At 49.4% G+C, this 15,908-nt stretch overlaps 1 protein-coding gene across 8 annotated transcripts in view; it reads left to right on the forward strand.

Annotated features, from left to right (window-relative positions):
* Positions 1 to 15,458, forward strand: part of ANAPC11 (anaphase promoting complex subunit 11) — a 73,508-nt gene extending 58,050 nt beyond the window's left edge. For all 8 annotated transcript variants that reach the window (XM_086931167.1, XM_086931161.1, XM_086931163.1 and 5 more), the window contains one exon: positions 14,916 to 15,458. In XM_086931167.1, the coding sequence (XP_086787293.1) occupies positions 14,916 to 15,061 (146 nt within the window). In that variant the 3' untranslated portion in view covers positions 15,062 to 15,458. The remainder of the gene's footprint in view (positions 1 to 14,915) is intronic.
* Positions 15,459 to 15,908: the final 450 nt, after the last annotated feature.

Here is a 15,908-nt window from a genome sequence, read left to right on the forward strand (position 1 = left end):
TACATGCAAATTAGTCTGTCCCTGGCCCAGTGCATCATGGGAACAGGGCAGACCAAACTACCAAGCCAATTCTTTTATCACCACCCCCTTTTCTGAATCGTTTTTGGCCACTATAGGTGTGGCAGGGTATACTCAGACATGAGTCCCTTTCTCACTGCACCATCAGGATTCAAGCAAGCCGGGCCGAAGAAGGCTGAAATGCCAGAAACCGGTCCCCGGTAGCTCGTCTCCTTTCTGGTGAAGAATTGGCTTGGTAGTTTAGTCTGCCTTGTTCCCATGATGCACTGGGCCAGGGACAGACTGATTTGCATATAGCCAGGTTCTGAGCTGGGATGGTGCAGTGAGATAAATAACGGTGATGGATCAAGCCCTGATCTTTGGACTGGGTAAGAGTGGTCTGCTTAATTCAGACACTCTGTTCATCACCACCCCCTTTTCTGAATTGTCTCTGTACTAGGCACTTTGGATATATGAATATGGAATTTTAATCTTTGTACTAATTATTGTGATGTATTTATGTTTTTGTGCTTTTATGGGTACTATTGTATCCGAATAAAGTTGAACTGAACTGAGCAGATTACAACTAATACTGATGACGTGCAATGTGTTCTTTTAACACTTGCCTCAAAGGCACACATAGCCTTACTCAATGTTTACTCTAGACCTGTACCTAATGGGCAAGAATCGGGTACTATAGAAGATTTGGGACATTTTATACCAACATTGGATCCAGCAGCTGTATTGATAGTAGGAGGCGACTTTAATTGCCCTTTTGAGCCTCTAATCGATCCATCTTTAGATGGTCCCACTGAGGAGGATCAGTATTGGTTGATACCCAATTCACAGATTCCACCAGTTAAAGTTTGGTCGCCGCTGGTCTTGCAACTTAATTCCCTCACCCTGACACAATCATTGCGGGCGTGCAATGGGAGGACCAAATCCGAAAGACCGGGCAAACTTACTTTCAGTAGAGAGGGGCAGAACTTGTTGCTTGATTACATCTTGGTTGAAACTAGAACTTGGGACAGGGTCCTTGACTTTCAGGTCCACCAGAGGCAAGACCGTGACCATAATGCTCTAGTAATGACCTTAAAAGCAGGGAGTTTGGGCTAGTCTAATCCTCTACCAGCATCTAACACAGGGCAAAATGCACTAATACTAACAAACAATAGGCGGAGAGTAAGGTGGTGTCATATTCAGAAATCTCTACCTAAACTGGCCAATATATATCATCAGGCTCTACCACTGCTAATTAAAATGGGGGAGGTAGGAGGAGCTGATTCCCAAATAGGCATACAGGACAGGCCCCTAAAATCCACGAGCAACTAACAGCATAACTGCTCGATGCATTCTACCCGGTGGGAAAGTTAAGGGCAAACAATGATTCTAAGTATCCCTGGTTCAATACAAGTTGCCGTAAAGCCAAACTGGACCTGCTAAATGCAGTTAAGGCAAAGGACAAGTCGGCTATTAAGCAGTGTAGGGCAAGGTATAAGTGGACTACCAAAACAGGAAAGAAAAATTGGGAAGCGGAGAAGTGGGAAGACCTTAGTACTGCCCTGAACAACAAGGATTAGAAAACATTTTGGGCAATAGTTTTTTTTTTTTTTTTGTGTAAGACATTTATTCTGAACAAATAAGGTAGAAGGTTCACACTGCGTCACGCCAACAACCCGGAGGCAGGCCGCTATCAGATATAAAGTGCACAAGACTCCAAAAAAAAAATAAAGCAGAATAGGGGCCGTCATCCGGCCGGTTACAACATTTCTAGGCAGCCAATTAACATAAAAACATCTTAATGATATGCAGTGCAGCTTCAGCGAGTAACCGGTCTTACTTTTCTCACAGTGCGGTTGACATCTAAAGGCATCAGGAATCAATAGAGCCGCCTTTGTGCAAACAGCGGTCAGCAACCAGCTGCAGCGGCATGTGAAAAGGATGCGTCCTACAGCACTGTTTTTCACCAAACATGTCCCACCAACAAACAAAGATCAACAAAAACCAACAGTCATAGGTGCAAGTACATGGTAAAACAGCCATACGTCATGTCAGCCATCAATAAGGCCCTACGGACCCGCGCTGGATCGTCTCGAAGGAGGGCTAGCCACAGCAAGGGCGGGAGTGTGAAGGCACCTATTTTGTGCCCATATAGGTCAGGGGGCGGGGGGGGAGGGGCAGGAATGGGGTCGCTAGAGGGCCAGTGGGATAGGGGGGTCAGTGTCATACTCGGGGGCAGAGGGGGCCGCAGGCGCAGAGTGTGTGCCAATGCAGGGTCGGCCCGCGCCAGCGCAGGTCCATGGGGCGGCAATCGCTCAGTCACGCAGTGCACACATTAGCCCATATCATCCGAAACACTAGCAGCAGGTGATGTACCCGGTGTTTCCGAGCTCGCGCGTTCCCTAGTCCACTGAATAAACGGGTCCCAAATATCAGTAGGTCTGGAAGCGGTGGGCATAGTCTCCCAGTAGTGCGTCAGTTGAGTATGGCCGTAGGTCACATCCCTGATCCAACCCTTGAAAGAGGGGAGAGCTGGCCTACCCCAGTGTAATGCGACCTGTCTCTTAGCATATAAAAGGAGTAATGCATGTAGCTTCCTGTCGCAGGGTTCAGTGTCCTTAACGTATCCTAACAGACCTAGTAGTGGGGTCGGCGCGTCGTCTCTATGTGTGATTTGATTGATGGCTGTGAAGACCTCCGACCAGTATGCACTCAGCCTGGGGCAACTCCAAGCCACATGGAGAAAGGACGCGCCCTCCCCTCCACATTTCCAGCAAGAGGTGTCCGCACGGACGCCCATCCGATGTAAAAGTGTCGGCGTCCGATAATATCGGTGCAGGAATTTGAAGTGGATAAGTCGCAGCCGATAGTTCGGAGAAAGTGCCGTGAGCTGCTTACAGCAGTATTCCCATGTGTCGTCCGACAACTGGTCCTTCAGGTCCTCAGCCCAAGCCTGCTTGGCTGTGGCCACCGTCAGTGGTGCCTGTTCCTGTATGCAATTATACAGTCTAGATACCAGCTTTTTGGGGGAGGGTCGTGAAAGCAAGTTTTGGAGGGCGGACAGTGTGCACGGTTCCTCCGGGAATCGTGGATCTAACTTTTTGCAGGACTCCCTAAGGGAATGGTACAGGAACATGTCTGCAAAAGAGTCGGGCTGGTCGTCCCCACTGGCCGTCATCTCAAAGAAAGTGCCGTCAGGATATAGATCAGCAAAGGTGAGAAGCCGGTTTCCACGGATCGTGAGGACGTCTCCTCTGGCTGTCAGACAAGGAAGCATAGGGTTACCCCTTAGGGGAATAGCCGGCGCGTAAAGCAAGGAGAGCCCGGCTCTTTTCTGAAGCTCGCGCCAGGCCCAGCGGACCATTTCCACTGTGTCCACCTCTCGTGACGGGCAAGTGACTTTCCCGTATAGTGCCACTCGTAGTGGTAAGGGGGCGACCACAGCTAGTTCCACCGCCGCATGCGGCTGGTAGGGAGTGGGATAGACCCAGAAATGAAGGAACTGAGCTTGCGCGCAAAGAGAGTATAGCTTCAAGTCAGGGGCGCCCAGGCCCCCTTGTCGGAGCGGGAGTGTGAGCAGGTCCCAGGAGACTCTGGCCTGTCCACCGGCCCACACCAGTTTCAGCAGCAACGAGCGGATGCGAGCGTGGAAGTGTGTTGTCATTGGCAGTGGTATGTTTACGAACAAATACAAAAATTTGGGGAGGACCACCATTTTCGCCAGTGCTATCCTCGCAACTAGGGACAGAGGTAATTTGTTCCAGACCTCGATCTTTCCCTCAAGCCAGTCCACTGCTCTCCCGAAATTTAGCAACCACAGCTCCTGTACATCCCGGCTGACCCAGACACCCAAATATTTGACCGCTTCTGTCTCCCACCTAAGGGGGTAGTCCGGAGCAGGGCGATCAGTGCACTCCGTAAGTGGGAAGGCCACCGACTTTGACCAGTTGATGGAAACCCCCGCCAGGCCTTCAAACCTCACAAATTCTCGGAGTAGCGGGCTCAAGTTGTCCTTGGGATTAATGACGTACAAAGTGACATCATCCGCGTAGAGCGAAATAAGTAGGCTCCTAGCGCTAAAGCTAATGCCTCTGGCAGTATGGTGTTGCCGTATCCGAGCCGCAAGCGGCTCCATCGCAATCGCAAAAAGGAGCGGGGACAGGGGGCATCCCTGCCTGGTACCTCTTGAGACATTAAAGGGCCTGGAAACGAGCCCGTTAACACTCACCCTGGCTCTAGGTTTCGTGTATAGGAGCCTGATCAAGGTAATGAAATTCTGACTGAATCCCATTCGCCTCAGAACACTAAAAAGGTAAGGCCATTCTAAGGAGTCGAAGGCTTTGGTGGCGTCTAGAAACACCACCGCCGCCTGTACTGATGGGTGCAAGTAGTGCAGGACAGAAAAAATAGTTCTGAGATTATGCGATGTCGCGCGGCCAGGGATGAAACCCGATTGATCTGGGAGCGCAATCATAGGTAGCATTGGTTGTAATCTATCTGCAATAACTTTCGCATAGATTTTAGCATCGACGTTTATAAGTGAAAGGGGCCTGTAGGAGTCCAGTTGTTGTTCATCCTTATCCGGTTTAAGTAGCGTTATAATTAGGGCTTCTCGCATGGAGTCCGGCAGGGAATTTAATTCAAGCGCCTCAACAAATACGGAGTGCAGTCTCGGCGCCAGTTCGTCGACATAAGTTTTATAGAAGGATGTAGTTAGACCGTCAGGGCCAGGGGCTTTGTTGGCCGGCATGCTTTTGATCACCTGAGCGATATCTTGTATTGTGACAGTGAGGTCCATGTATTGTCTGTGGTTGTTGTTAAACCATATGAGGGCAACCGAGTCAAGAAAATCCCGCAGTGATGCCGGTGCCGTGGGTTGTTTTGAGGTGTAGAGGGTGGCATAAAAATCCGCGAACGCCCCTAACACAGCCTCTTGGCCCATCACCAGGTTGCCGGAACTATCATATATGGTGTGGATATAGTTGGATTGTGTGCGCGGAGCTATCAGTCTGGCAAGGGTCCTGCTCGGCCTGTCTCCCTCACCGTACCTGCGTGCCTCGGCCTGCTTCCCCAGGAACCTCACCCCCCGCTCCGCTTCCTCATTGAAGGCTAGCAGCTTGGTCTTCAGATTACCAGCAATTTCTAACGACGGGTCCGAGCTGAAAGCGATATCAAGGTCTCTCAGTTCCCCCTCCAGCTTAGCCAGCGTGTCCCTGATGGTGCGTAGGACCCCTGCTTTACGTGTTATACATTGGCCTCTAATCACAGCCTTAAAGGCATCCCAAAGAATGGCCTCAGAGGAGACAGACCCAGCATTTTCAGTGAAGTATTTAATGATGTCTTCTCTAATCCCTTCCACAAATACCGGGTCTGTAAGCGCGTGTGGGGGAAGGCGCCACTGGAACGCCCTGTTGATAGTGTCGGGGGGGCGCAGCTCCAACATGCACGGAGCATGGTCCGACAGAGACCGAGCCATGATATCAACATTCGTCACCCATGTCGCAACCTCCGGGGACACCAGCCAGAAGTCTAATCTGGACCAGGCGGCTTTATGACAAGTATAGCAGGTCCCCGTTTTGACCCCCGGATACCTGGCTCTCCACACATCAGATAGCATACCCTCACTCATGACATCCAATACCGCCTGGCGCGCTCTAGCATGCTGTGGTCTGCTCACCCCACTTCGATCCATGTCATCATTCAGTACAATGTTGAAATCACCCCCCATTACGATTGTCTGGCAATCCAGCAGCGCAATCTCCGCCCAAACATTCCTGAAAAAGTCGGGGTCATCTACATTGGGACCATAGATCGCAGCCAGCACAACTGGTCGCCCCTGCAAAGAACCATGCAGCAAGACATACCTCCCGCCCGCGTCCCTCACTTGTGAGTGCTCACGCCAATCCAACCCTCTGCGAATGAGTATGGCTACGCCTCTCGCATAGTTGGAGTAAATAGAAGAGTAAACGTTAGCCCATCGGGAATTTTTCAAACGGGACGAGGGGGTCATATGGAGATGTGTTTCTTGCAGGAAGCAAATGTCCACATTATGTCTAGATAATATACCATGCATCAAGCGGGCTTTCTTAAAATCCCCAAGGCCTCTAATGTTCCAAGTCCAGAGTTTAATACCCCCCATTCAAAAGGTCTGAAAGTTCCGAATCCCTCTCCCGCACCCCCATCCCCAATGGTTAGATGGCCTCCGAGGCGTTTTGGCTACAAGCACAGGTCGCAAACAGATTAGCATGTATAGCAGTACATTGCACCAGTTCAAAACTGAAACTCGCAACTTGCAAAACTCCCCCCACCACCCCCCACCCTCAGCAACCCCCCAATCAGGTCGTGACATACCCCAAAAGCAGGCACGCAGAGCGTGGAAAAACCCCAACATCAAGAACAAAGGGAGGCACCCCATGAGGCGTGGTGCGCCCAGCAAACACCCCCGTTTACACGGGGTGGCTACAGTCAAACTTTAAAGTCCCCGGGCTCTAGCAGTGCCCCTGCCCCGAGGCTCACAAAGGCCATAAGCGAGCAAAGTCTCAAATAAAGCACAGATGCAGCAGCTACAGGTTGGCGCTCAAGAGCGTTCCAGTGACTTACCCGCAATGGGTCAGTTCGTGCGCAACATACCCGTGTTCAAGGCCGACTCGGGTCTCCAACCGTGAGTCAACGAGGCAAATTTGCAGCTGTACCTGGTGAAAGCCGTAGGTTCCTCAGTCATTGTCACTGAGGTGGTCCGACGTATCCTCAAGTCGTGGCGATTTCCTTCTGGCTCCAGCACAGATGTGTTTGGCAAACTTGAGTGCAGATTTGGCGTCCGTGAAGAAGTGAGAGGTGTTTTCGTGTTGGATCTTCAATTTCGCCGGGTAAAGGAGAGAAAATGGTACACCAGCTTGCAGCAAAATTCTCTTTGCTGGTAGAAATTCTTTGCGGGCAGCCTGCACAAGTGGGGTGAAGTCCGGGTAGAAGGAGATATGGTTACCTTGGTGTGTGACCTTACCCTTCTCTCTCGCCAAACGCAGGATGCTGTCTCTATCCTGGTAGTTGAGCAATTTAGCCAGGATGGGACGCGGAGGGGCACCTGGCGGAGGCTTTTTCCCAAGGGATCTGTGCGCCCTTTCCACCGTGAAAACCGGGGACAGATCCGGGTCGAACAGTTCATGCAGGAGGTCCGATACAAACGATTCCATCTTGCCTATATTTGTAGTCTCCGGAATACCTGTAATGCGGATGTTGGATCTTCTGGAGCGTGCTTCCAAATCATCCGACTCGGCGCGTAGATTGTCGATTTTCCCGCTCCAGCGACGTGATATGTTGCTTGGCTTGTTGCTGGAACTCGCAACATTCAGTTTGTCTATTTTCAAGGCAATCCAGTCTCGTCTCGTGGGCGTCCACCTTAGTTTTCACGGACTCGAGTTGTGTGGCCATGGTATCAAGCTTAGCGTCAATGCTCTTTAAGCTGGACCTGACCTCCATAATGAGGGCCCCAAAGTCAATGTCCGGGGCAGCACCTTGCGACGGCGATGCGCCATTATCCGACTCCGTCGCCGGGTTCTTCGGGGGTTTCCTGTTGTCAAAGCTTATCTTAGTCTGTTTGGCATCGTTCTTCCCCATTTCTGCTGACCGATGAACCTCACGGGTTGCGCAGAGGGGCAGCGCCTGTCCAGTGCCTTGTTCAGTGAGTACGCCGCCCACGTGTAGCAGTGCAAGTGGCGCCAGGTGTGCCAGGCGTAGTTGTGAGATGTCGGTGTCCACTCCAGCTATGTGTAAGATGGGCGCAGGTGCCCAGTGGCACCCCTGAACTGCAGCTTGCAGCGCGGGCTTCGCCGGGGTGAAAAATGGCGGGCGCTCGTACCGCAATGGCGAGCCCGCGTCACAGGCGGAGAATCCACAGCACCTGGAAATTTGTGGACCTAATCTGCAATGCACATAATAAGTGAGTGGAGGACCGCGCCGCCCAGCAAGTGGTGGACGGTAAGCCCAGGCACGATAGCGAAGCCAGTTGAACACCAAGTCTTCAAGTTAGTGGCAGACGGCAGGTTCAGGTACGGCGGCGTAGCGGGTGGAACTCCGAGCTGCCCCCCGTCTCGCCGCAGCTGCACTTCTCACCCCCTCGGGCAACGCGGCAATTTAGGCAGTGTCAGCGCGCCTTCCTCTTCAGCTCCCCGGGCTCCCCGCCTCTCAGCGCTGCCTCGAACGGACGCCGGAGCTCCTCGTGGTGTCCCAGGCAGCCTCGCCAAGCCGCGCGGTCTCCGCAGCTCCTCACCCGCTCAGATCCCTACGGTTGCGCTTGCGGCTCACCAGTGTGATTGAAGCAGCAGCACCTCGGCAGGCGACGATCCCACGCCGATGTCGCCAGATCAGCAGAGGCCTCCGCAGCCGCGGCCCACAGTGCCACGCAACGCCCAGTAAGAGGCACTTCCGGCGAGGGGCAGGGCGGGCGCGCGGGTCGGTGTATGAGCTGATCGCCGCCGCTCCGAAGGGGTGCCGCCTCCGCGCCCCAGATTCAAGTCGAAGGATTCCCTGGGTATGCAGAAGTGAACCTCGGAAGAGCAGGGGTCCGCAGGCACCGGGAACAGGAGAAATGAAGGATTAATTAGAGTAGCCGGCGGAGCTCACTCAGAGAGCGGCCATCTCGCTGCTCGGCTAGCCACGCCCCCACACATTTTGGGCAATAGTTAGTTCTGGGGGAAGGGGAGGGCGACCCGCCCTAGAACCTAATATAGCGCCCGCAGTTTGGGAAGCACACTTTAAGGCACTATATGCTAGTCAGAGTGAAGTGGGCGCTTCTTTTGCCTCTCCGAAGCCCTTCCATGAGTATCGACTGGAAGGTGCTTGGGAGATTACCTTAGGTGAAGTAGAATGTGCCCCTAATAAATTACAACCTAATAAATCACCTGGCCTAGATAAGTTACCCGGGGATCTCTTTCGGACAGAACCGAAAATTTGGGCCCCGTACTTGTGTGCCCTGTTTAATGCCATCTTAAAGGGCATGGATCCCTGGGACACCTGGCGAGGGGCTGAGATAGTCCCCACACACAAAAAAGGTTGCCCATTCCTACCCTCAACTATATTAGGCCTATCAGCCTAATAGATACCACCCAAAAACTTATGGGATGGGTCATCTTGCATAGCATATTGGGCTGGACAGAGGAGATGGAGATACGAAGTCCTTACCAGGCAGGCTTCAGGTCAAGTACATCAACTGTTGACCAGATATGTAGACTTCAGGTGCTTTACTGGAAGACGGTGAGTTTAGAAGGTGGCAGCCTCTATCTCATATTTGTTGACCTGAAGTCTGCCTTTCACTTAGTTCTTAGAGCAAAATTATGGAAAGTATTGTGCGACCTTGCGATCTCACCTTACCTTCTGGATGTGCTAGTGAGGCTACACACGGGGACTTGCGCCCAAGTAAGGTGTGGTGAACACGTGGAACTTTCTGCAAGCTTCCCTGTTAAAAAGGGGGTTCGACAGGGGTGCATCCTTGCCCCTACTCTATTCTGCCTTTACATCAACGGGCTCATTGAGCACCTATACAGCGTCAAAGATAGCGATGCATCAAGGGTAGTCTCGGGGCGGGTGCCGGCATTGATGTTGGGGGATGACACTTTGTTGTTGTCCAAAACATCAACTGGCATGCAATGCACTCTGGATGGCTTTTCTGATTTTTGTAATTCGAGGGGCTTGGAGATCAATCTAACTAAGACCAAATGTATGATCTTCAATCCCAGTGGGGGGGGGGGGGTGTATGAAAATGCACAGAACTGCCATGTTCAAGCCAGCTGCCCCTGTTATCGAAATATATAATGTTTTAAGTAATACAAGGGAACCCAGGACGCAGTAAGCTAAGGACCATGGGTAGGAACTTATTTTCAAAAGACAACGGTCCTTAGAAAAGGAAGGGAATTGAGACAATAAATATAGACTAAATAGAACTATATTGTTAAGAATGCCCAGCCGGACACTTTAATTTCTTGATGAAAGAAATATGAAACAAAGGAATGGAGCACAAAGTGCGATGGAAGTGGGACACCAGCCGATGTCCAACCAACACACTTGGGGAACAAACAGAAGGGAGGGAATATTCAGGTAAAGATAGGTTATCAAACAATTAAAATTGCAAAATGATAATCCACATTATACACATATGCATGCTCAAAATATATGTTAACTCTGCATTTAGTGTACTTATTGTCGGCGACGTTTGCTGGGGGTCGCGTAAGGCCAGGGGTGCTACCCTATATGGGGCTGAACTGTAGGGACATTGTAGGCCCTCTAACCTCATGAAAATAGAATACAATTTCATGAGGCATTTGGTGGGCCTCCCTCGTAGCACCCCTTTAGTCCCCCTTCGTATGGATTTGGGCTTGCAACCCATCGATGAAGAGATCGCCTTAAGGCCTATTACATTCCGGCGTAGGCTCTGGGCAACACCAGAGCTGTCCTGCTATAGAGCCGAACTCAGGGAGGTCCTACCCAGCCTAATAAGAAAATCCTGTGGCTTTACCACATAAGGGTTCTCATTACCAAGATAGGAAGACAGGACCTCTGGAAAACACCCAAAGTAGTGTGCTCACTAATAACCAGGGTAGATCTTGTGCGGCTTTACAGGCACCACAATTTGACAATCCTCCAAGAAAGGTCCACAGGTGGCCGGCTGACACTGGAGTTTCTACAAGTAAAGGCTGAATATAGAAAAGAAGAGTACCTTGATGTGATCTATCTTCCTTTGGCTAGGAAACTCTAAATTCAATTTAGATTAGGGACTCTTCCACTTATGCGTTCACTAGTAAATGGGATAAAGAAAAGAAGGAAGAATGTCCGGCGTGCAAATATGGGGTAGAGTCTGAAATCCATGGGTTTTTCCTCTGCCCTGTATACTCTATACCACGCAAATGATGGTTCGCCCCAATATGCAGAAACCTGGGGTTCAGGCATTGTTTACAGGCCTACAGGATATTAAAGTACGACACCCACCCTCCTATTGTTTTTTTGCTGTGTCGCGCTTCCTGAATCGTATGTGGCATAAGAGCTGGGGCTTTCTGAAATGATTGTGTGGAGAGCCTTATGTGTGCCCCTCTTTTAATAAATTTATGGAGGCTTATACAATGGGGACATTTGCACTACTTCATAATTCTATTTTTTAATTAACAACTTTAAATGAATTTTACTGTTGTTTTTATCTGATTTTAGGATAATGGCTAGCCACTTTTTTATATTGTAACAAATGTAGTTATATAATTGTATTGTCTATTGTTATCTATTTTTTTATATGCTACCTTTTGTGGTTTTATGATTGTATTAATGTACTTTTATGGCCCGAGTCGGCCGAAATAAAGTTATTAACTGACTGATCAAATACTAGGGCCCAATTCACAAAGGTAAACAGACGATTATCTAACTTTATGACTTTCGGTATTCACTAAGAGCATTTGCGAGTAGTAAAGTTATACCTTGGTCCCAGTTTAACTTAAGTTTTGGTCTTAGGTCTAACTGAGACCAAAGCATAAGTTTAACTGTGAGAAAAGTCTAATTAACTTCTCGTAAATGCCCTTTGTGAATACCAAAAGTCTTCAAGTTAGGCTTTCGTCTTATCGGGCCCCTAGAGTGTCTAATTTAAGGGTTTCCTGGTACTGGATTTCATCCACTTTTCCTGAGGGGATTTTCAGAGTGTACTTTAAGGGATTTCTCAGGCATTAAGAAAAGCACAGGCAGTTGAGAGGCATTTTATAGGAGAATGTCGGAAAGTAGGATCTGCTTTCATGGTTACCCTCACTTTTTGCTTGTGTCAGTCTGTTTTTCTGACTAGTCTGACTGGGACACTGCTAATCAGGACCCCATTCACTTTGCTCTCTCCCTAAATTGGACTATGGTAAATACTTTGGTACCTTCCCAATTGGCTACTGGTGTACCCTTCTAAGTTGTCCCTAGTATATGGTACTAAGGTACCCAGGGCATAGGTTCACCAGAGGTCTCCCATGGGCCGCAGCATGTGTTATGCCACCCATGAGAAACCACTCAAACTATGACTACAGGCCTGCCATTGTAACCTGTGTGAGATGGAGCTAGCACCACTCACAGCAGATATGTTTCCTTATATCTGAGGTCACTGCACTTAAAACGTATAAGTCACCCCTAAGGTAGGCCTTTCCATCCTGAAGGCAGGGTGCAGGGTTATCAGTGTTGGGGTGCCCTTTCTGAACAGGATACCCCCTACAAGCCTGGGAGTCGATTCTCCCGGCTTTGTAAGTGCTGACAGCCATTTTAGACATATAGTGGACATCAAGTCAATTACTAGATGTCTAACTATATATTGGCTGCACCGAAACCGGTCATGATTGATATCAGCAAATTGAAATCCTACCCCAACACCGATTCCAATGTTGGATGTAGGATCCCATGTACTGGGGGGCTCCCCCCTATATTCCTGGTTCCAGCCTTTCAGGGTCTAACAGCAAGCTAGTGCTGCTGCCGACCACCAACCCGGTTCTGCCCTCCTGCTGCTGAGCCACTCAAGCAGGGGAATGTAGAACAGTAGGTTTCCTTTCATAGGGAGGTTTGACCACCTCCTAGGCAGGACTTAATGTATTGGTCTGGGGGGACTGCTTTGAAAGGCACATTTGGTGCCCCCCTTGCATACTCCAGTTGGAACCAGTTCAGGGAGCCGATAGCTCCAGCTCTCGCACAAAACTGGACAAAGGACATGGGTGTATCCTCCCCTCTGTCCAGCCCCTTCTCTGGGAGGGACCCCAAAATCGCCCCAACCCTTTTTTTTGGGTACGTAAGGGCTTATCTGTGGGTGGCTGTTCAGCTTCGTCATGGGACAATATTCAGATCCGAAACCACTTCATCTTCAACCGTCTGGGCATGTTGGACTTTGCTGGAACCAAGACTGCATCTGGAAGACTCGTGCTTCTCCTGGTCTCGTCGTCATGCCAGCCTTCTGCGTCGTCTGTGCCTGTGCTCCATACAGGTTCTTTTCAAGGCCTGTTGCCATCCAAGACACCAGAAAGAATCTCCCTTGGAGTGAATGAGTGTCTCCCTGTAACCTGACGTCCCACGGACTCCGAAGGCTCAGCAACACAGGTGTTGGTTCTGCAACTCCCTCAAGACCTGCACTGTCTTCTCAGCAAGTTTGAAGTCAGTATTCCTCATCGGGAACCACTGGAGCAGCACCCCTGTGCACAGTGTTGACTTGCTGTTGCCAAGACTTGTTGACTCTCTTCTCCAGAGATCTTTGAGCTCCTAGAAGCTCCAGCATCTCCTGCTATCAAGATCTTTGTCCTCACCGCATCCTCTGCACCGTGGGCCTGCATTCTTGGTGATCGGCTCTAGGTCCTCTTGCGACTCCTGTGCCTTCATCCTTTGGGTCCTCCTGAGGGTCTTCTTTGGCGCCAGTGGGCTCCCCTGCTTGCTCGGGCCTGTTCTGACTCTCTTGCACTTGATGAGTCCCATGGACCTTGCTAGTCCCGACACTGCACCTACTTCGCTTTCATTCATCTGTTGCTGCTGCCAAGACTTGTGGGTGGTCCCACCGGACACCGACCTCCTGGCTCTCTTCATTCGACGTGAGATAGCTCATGAACGGCTCCTGGTCTTCCACTGCTTCATCAGGTCCTCACAGCTGCAGCAACAAAGTCACCGCCAACTCTCTTGCATAGTCATACATCGGCGGTCATTGGTCTTCTGTGCCTCCTGGTCACTCCAGAGTGGCATAGACTCTGTCCCCTCTACTTGCAGGTACTCCTCTTCAAGAATCCACCCTTGGATTCCACCGAACTCTTTCACCTTCTTTGTCAGTGGCATCTTCACTGAAGTCCTCCATTGTGGTCTACAGCGGTTTCCAACGTCACTTCTCACCAATGCACCCGGCTTCCCTGGTGTAGGTATCCTGGTTCCTGGGGTATCTACAGGTGGAGTGACTCTCCAACCTTCCGTCTTCTTCAGGGTCCTCTGGGAAGGGTACTTCTTGAAAACTTGCAACCGCGACTTCCCCATTGACTTGAATTGAGCAGGCAGTCGTGTTTCCACTCTGCACATGGCCTACCTAGGGTTCCTGGGTATTTACATTGGGTGGTTCATTGGGTCCCCAGCTCTTCTAAGTCTTCTGGTTCCAGTCTTGACTTAGATCGCGATTCACATTCCACTTTATTAGTATATGGTTTTGTCTACCCTGAAGACTACTGTGAATTTGTGCTACTTACCTGTTCTACTGTTGAAGTATTGTGTATATTGTGAGATAAACCAATGTGTTAGTCAGTGTTTATAATAAATACATATTTTTATAACTACACTGTGTGGTTCTTAACCTTCACTATATGATTAGTACTGGTAAAAAGAACTGCTTCTGGACTAATCCTGGAGGCTGCTCTCCACAGCTACCACTTAGAGTGCTTTCTATGGTTGTCTGAGACCAGTAAAATCACTATAAGGGTTGTCTGTATTAAGTGCATGGTGCTTTACTTGAATAAGTGTGCACCATATACTAAGCCAGCCTCCTACAGAGATGAAATAGGTTGATTTGTTATTTTTTCATTTTATTTTTGCACACCGTATATGTGGAGTCATTGGCAGGTGTGCATCCTCCTCGAAGTGTAAACCATGAATAGGAAAAGACAGCTCACTCTAAATGAGATTACCCTATAAGTTATGTAGGGTTTAAACACCCTAGGCCACCTGCCAGCCCGATGTGGGATTATGAACACACATATGTGGAAACTATACTTGCTCTATCTGAGCAACATATGCATCACAGGTAGTGAGTGTAAAGTGATTCGCATCTGAAGTAGAGCGTATGGGGTTATGCAGTATGCAAGTGGAGTGAACAATGTGTGAGTCTGCTGTGGCGAGAGAACGGAGTCCTGCCTTGTCTGCATCAGCCGTGCCTGTCTAATGGTGCCTCTCCACTTATATCCTAGGTAAGGTGCCGGGGGACGACTGCCCACTGGTCTGGGGCCAGTGCTCTCATTGCTTCCACATGCACTGCATCCTGAAGTGGCTGAACTCGCAGCAGGTACAACAACACTGCCCCATGTGCCGACAGGAGTGGAAGTTTAAAGAATGACTGCTTCTCCAACTCTTTCCAATTCCTTTTCCAGAACCTCCTTTTCTTCATTTGCAGTTGGTCATAGATGTACTTTCCGGGAACTGCAGATTCAGTCCTGTGGGCACGACATTACCTGCTAAACAAGCTGATGCCATTTGTGTTAAGTAAATTACTTGTGTCGTGCAAGGCTGAACCTTTTCTGATATTCTCAATATCCAGTGCAGCTACCCTTGTCTAAATCCCCTTACCTAAAACCTTTCTCCAAGCTCCTCCCTCATGTGGTGCCTTTTATCAGGTGTCTACGGGGCAAGTACGATTTTTCACGGATATTTTTTGACCCATTTAAAGGCAGCAGACGACTTTGTGTTAAGAGACAAAATGGGAAAAATAAAGAATAAACATGGTATGCGAATAATTCCTCGTGTCAAATATGATTACCATCCTAGTACAACAGCATCTTTCAGTACACTTGCGTTTTCAGAATGAGAAGAAGAGAAGCCTAATTTAAAGTTATTAAGGAAGCCTGTAACATTACTAACTCTGGCAATCATGGATACATCACCTGCAGTGTATTGCATTTGTATTTATGTATGTGTTTTATGATGGTCTACACTTCACATACGCCACTCCAAAGCATTGTTTTAGTTGTAATGTATCTTTTGAAATAGGGTGGGGGGTGGGGGGGGGGGGGGGTCATCCCCACTCTCTTGTTTATTGCTTACTTTTTGATTGGTATGGAAGCAAGAATTTTTTTTTTTTTTTCCATATTTCTCAAGCTTTACCCACTTATTACTACCAACTTACCACTTGGTGCTGTTTGCCACAAATAACCATGCTGAACTCCACCACTTTCCATGCCATTGCA

This window comes from Lissotriton vulgaris, chromosome 7 (assembly GCF_964263255.1).
Source record: "Lissotriton vulgaris chromosome 7, aLisVul1.2, whole genome shotgun sequence".
In the NCBI taxonomy this organism is placed as follows: domain Eukaryota; kingdom Metazoa; phylum Chordata; class Amphibia; order Caudata; family Salamandridae; genus Lissotriton; species Lissotriton vulgaris.